This window comes from Adiantum capillus-veneris, chromosome 24 (genome assembly GCF_014529385.1).
Source record: "Adiantum capillus-veneris isolate H3 chromosome 24, ASM1452938v2, whole genome shotgun sequence".
NCBI lineage: Eukaryota > Viridiplantae > Streptophyta > Polypodiopsida > Polypodiales > Pteridaceae > Adiantum > Adiantum capillus-veneris.
In genome coordinates, this window is record NC_140954.1 from 119,976,149 (window position 1) to 119,980,496 (window position 4,348).

At 43.8% G+C, this 4,348-nt stretch overlaps 1 protein-coding gene across 1 annotated transcript; it reads left to right on the top strand.

Moving 5' to 3' along the window:
* Positions 1-1,632: 1,632 nt before the first annotated feature.
* Positions 1,633-3,961, top strand: LOC147427036 (steroid 5-alpha-reductase DET2-like). Its single transcript, XM_086498712.1, has 2 exons — positions 1,633-1,789; positions 2,803-3,961. The coding sequence occupies exon 2, from the start codon at positions 2,858-2,860 to the stop codon at positions 3,671-3,673; it is 816 nt and encodes a 271-aa protein (XP_086354838.1). The 5' UTR covers positions 1,633-1,789; positions 2,803-2,857; the 3' UTR covers positions 3,674-3,961.
* The last annotated feature ends 387 nt before the right edge of the window (positions 3,962-4,348 follow it).

Genomic DNA, 4,348 nt, shown 5'->3' on the forward strand with positions numbered 1-4,348 from the left:
GAGAGAGAGAGAGAGAGAGAGAGAGAGAGAGAGAGAGAGAGAACACGCGATACAAGAGATAGATTGCATTTAAGAGAGAGAGAGAGAGAGAGAGAGAGAGAGAGAGAGAGGAGAGAGCTAGATCATCATCATCACCCATAGGTTTCCTCTCTCTCCCTCTCTCTCTCTCTCTTAATTGTTCTAAAAAAAATTAATGGTTTTAGTAGAATTGTCATCTTTTCTGATGGTTTCTACTAAAAAATAATGTTTTTAGTAGATTTGTGATCTTTTCTTATGGTTTTGAAGAGAGAGAGAGAGAGAGAGAGAGAGAGAGAGAGAAGAGAGAGAGAAGTTGATATCTATACTATATATTAAGGAGACTGGTTTTCCAGTGCCATGTGTCAAACTTTGCTGCATCCGGTGAGTTCCGACGTCCTTTTGGGTATGTATAAGTGTGTACTGCATGAACATCTATATTAGTGCAAAGAGTTTGGTAAAGGTTCTACATGATATTTTAGACATTTTTGCAAAGTAAGAAGATGTACTCTTGATAGCTATTGTTCTCATATAGTGCTACATGTCATAAACTTTTGCTCCGAAGGCATCACATACCTTAGGTCTATTATTATATAAGTTAATGATACACACACACAGAGACCTCGCAAAACACGTAATTCTATAACCAACACACCTACATACACGGTTGTATAAATACATAACCACATTAACAGAAGACTATGAAACCTTTTTCGCTTTGTCTAACAACCAGCTATTATATCTATTCAAAAATTCTAGAAACCTATACTCTTATCACCTGTATGAGATCATGTATTTAAAAAGAAAACTTTAAAAGCAATTGCAAAGCAAAACCGTGATAGTTAGAAATCATCGGAGGACGAAGAAGTGAATGTATCCAAGGTCTTTACAAGTTTAGCCTGAGTAAAAACATGAGAGAATTAGGGAAAATCAGTCACGGTGACATGGATTCCATTGCTATGAAAACCATCAAGGTGAACTCATTCATCTTATCGACAACATGATAATTGTTCTAAAATGTGTAATTCAACACGTCCTCTTGCTTTGCAATGTTAACTAAAGAGAGTACATAGGCGCACGAGTGATTTAACACTGGGGAGAGAGAGAGAGAGAGAGAGAGAGAGAGAGAGAGAGAGAGAGACTCTAACGATGAGAGAGAAACTAGAGAGCTAGACAGATATGCTCCGGCAACATCCGGTCACACCTGATATGCACATAGAGAGAGAGAGAGAGAGAGAGAGAGAGAGAGAGAGAGAGAGAAAGAGAGAGAGAGATATGCTCCGGCAACATCCGGCCACACTTGATATGCACACAGACAGAGAGAGAGAGAGAGAGAGAGAGAGAGAGAGAGAGAGAGGGAGGGAGGACCACCCACGAGAACTGGATACACGACTGTGTGTGTGTGTGTGTGTGTGTGACAACACCCATCCAAAAAGAGAACCGCTCAAAGTTCTGGCATGTGTGTCATTAATTTAATTTGTGTCATAGTAAGAGCGAGCGAGACCCGCCGGTAGACGGGTCGCGCAAGCTAGTGTTTGATAAAGCGAACCTACCCCCCTCCACATCACGCGGTGAGCTTTGAGCTCGGGGCCAAGCTCGATTTTTTGGGGCTCTCTCTCTCTCTCTCTCTCTCGTCTCGTCTGTGCAATTCTTTTCCTACGGAACGCAAAGCTCTCGTGGACACTTTTACCTTCGAAGAGAAAAGCAAGCTTTACCTCCCCTGTTTCCAGTTTCACCTCTGCCCTGTTCCTCCCCTCATCAGGACTACTTGAAGGTACGCTTCCCTTGCTTTTCTACAGCAGTAAACATGCGCTCATGTCTCTCTGTCTCCTCACCATCACCACCCAAAACGCAAAGAAGCACTTTTAACCACGTGCATTCTGTTTGCTTGTCTGGGGATGATTTGATCCAAGCCTCTTACTTAGAGAAACATACAGACAATGTTAAGTGCAGAATTGACGCGGATGCCGCTTTGCAGCACCATATCTCATGTTGAGAAGGATGCTTCCTATGTTTTCTACACTCGCAGAATGTATAGCTTGTCTCCGATGCGGTGTTGCAAAAAGACCAGTAATCGCATGTGAGAAGGATGCTTTGCATGTTTTCCATGGAGATTATTCATAGATCTCTTTGCAGAAGAATGAAGAGAAAAAGTTGTCTCACGGTTGTGCCTGACGGCTCAATGGCTTTCTATACTTCGAGGACACGGGTTTAGAGCAACTGATAAACAGAGTTGACAGATTGGAACTTTGCCTGCCTTTGATCTGTCCATACATCATATGCTTGAATGAGAGAAGCTTCACATCTTGAGCATTATGTGCCTAGCGGCCATGGCCCTCACGTGCTTACGCAGCCTAGCAAAGACTTCATTGGGCATTTTATACAAAACTTCTCCAACAGGGACAGCAACAAACTTGCCACTAATGAGAAAGGACGGCGGCCATTACCACCTCACGTTGCATTTTTGGGACAGCAGATTGGGCATTGTATAGGGAACTCAGTAGGCTGAGTATTTTAATATGGAATCTGAAGCTGTACATTGTCTTGGTTGTGGTTCTCATATTGAGATTTGTTCACATGCTGGTGCGATAAATTTGTATATCAGATTTTCTAGTGCCTGCACTTACTTGTGCTCTTCGCTCAAATACGACACAACATGAGCACCTGCACCATACTTGGGTTGCCCCATAGCTGTGGTATCCCCACGTGAGAGAGTAGAGAGGGTTCTTTTTTTATTGCTGAACTCTTTATACTCCTGACATTGTATCTGTTTTGCTCAAAAAGCAGGGCTTCAAGGCTGGGTTAGCACCTCAGGTGCTGCAGAGAGGAGTAAGATAGGCGCATGGAGGATGATGGGCTATTCAAAGTGGCGGTATTTGCAGGCTTCGCCATGGCAGTGGGCATCTGGTGGTGGATGAGCAAAAAGGATAACATAGCACCTTATGGCCGCCATCACACGACTGCAGCAGCGGTGATCTCATTGCCCTTGACACATGTCATGCTTCCCACTCAGCTGGGCTGGTGCCTCATGGAGAGCCCTCCCCTCCTTCTGACACCTTTTCTCTTCTCTGTTGGCCAATACACCTCTCGTACTGCTCCCCGCATGCTTGTCGCCCTCTTCCTTGCCCATTACGCCCATCGATGCCTCCTTTACCCTCTCCGCATGCGCCCCTCTCGAACCCGCAACCTCCCCATCCTCGTTTTCCTTGCGGCACTTGTCTTTAATGTGTACAACACATATATCCAAGTGCGCTCGCTCTCCCATTACACGGAGTATTCCTCTACATGGCTTTTGTCTCCACAGTTTATTTTGGGTGCTATGCTCTTCTTCTCTGGCATGCTAATCAACATCTCAGCTGATTCAACACTTATTTCTCTACGGAAATTGGGTCCTTCAAATTCAACTTCAAATTCATCAAGGGCTTACAGAGTACCGCACGGGGGTTTCTTTGAGCTGGTCTCTTGCCCTAATTACTTTGGAGAGCTTGTTGAGTGGCTGGGATGGGCGATTGCGGCTTCATCTTTGGCTGGCCTGGTTTTCTTTGTTCTTGCTGTCGCGAACTTGGTGCCACGCGCCGTGGCACATCATCATTGGTATGTCCAAAACTTCAAGGAGTATCCGCGGTCGCGGAAGATACTGGTTCCTTTTATTTTCTAGTTGATTTTTTTAGTCAGATGGCAATACTAATGTATATAGAATGTTGCCGAGATGTGAATAGATCAAAACATATACGACTGTCATTGCTTCATTGATCAGGCTTCTTAATAGTTACTGTGAGGGCTTGAGAATGAATCAACAGACCCCTTTTCTCAAATTAGGCGTGCTCGTCAATTATGAAACCTTTCAAGTGGAGGCTTATATGGTGTCACTCAATTTTGTGATGGAGCTGGACAGACTTCAACATCTTTTTGAATGAACATGAGTTTAAAGCTTGTTATGTGATTATTCTTTTGGTCTGTGAAGAACAAATCAAAATGGTACATTGTATTATGCAGAGGCATAATGTGCATGTATTTATATAACCTGTCAATTGAATGTCTGTGGTGCTATGAGCTAAAGGTTGGTGTTTCGGCAAAGTCATGCTCTTTTCTTGCTTTGAGATCTTCACAGAATTTTAGTCTTGGGCTATGTTCTAATATAATTCTATGGAATGCAAGATATTGCCCGTAGCTCGAGTATTGTGGAAGCCACACAGAGAGAGAGAGAGAGAGAGAGAGAGAGAGAGAGAGAGAGAGAGAGAGGACGTATTAATACGATATAGCAGCTCTGCATGCATGCATGCTGCTATTTGTGTGCCCTTATGGGGTGAGTCGAGACTCTCTCTCTCTCTCT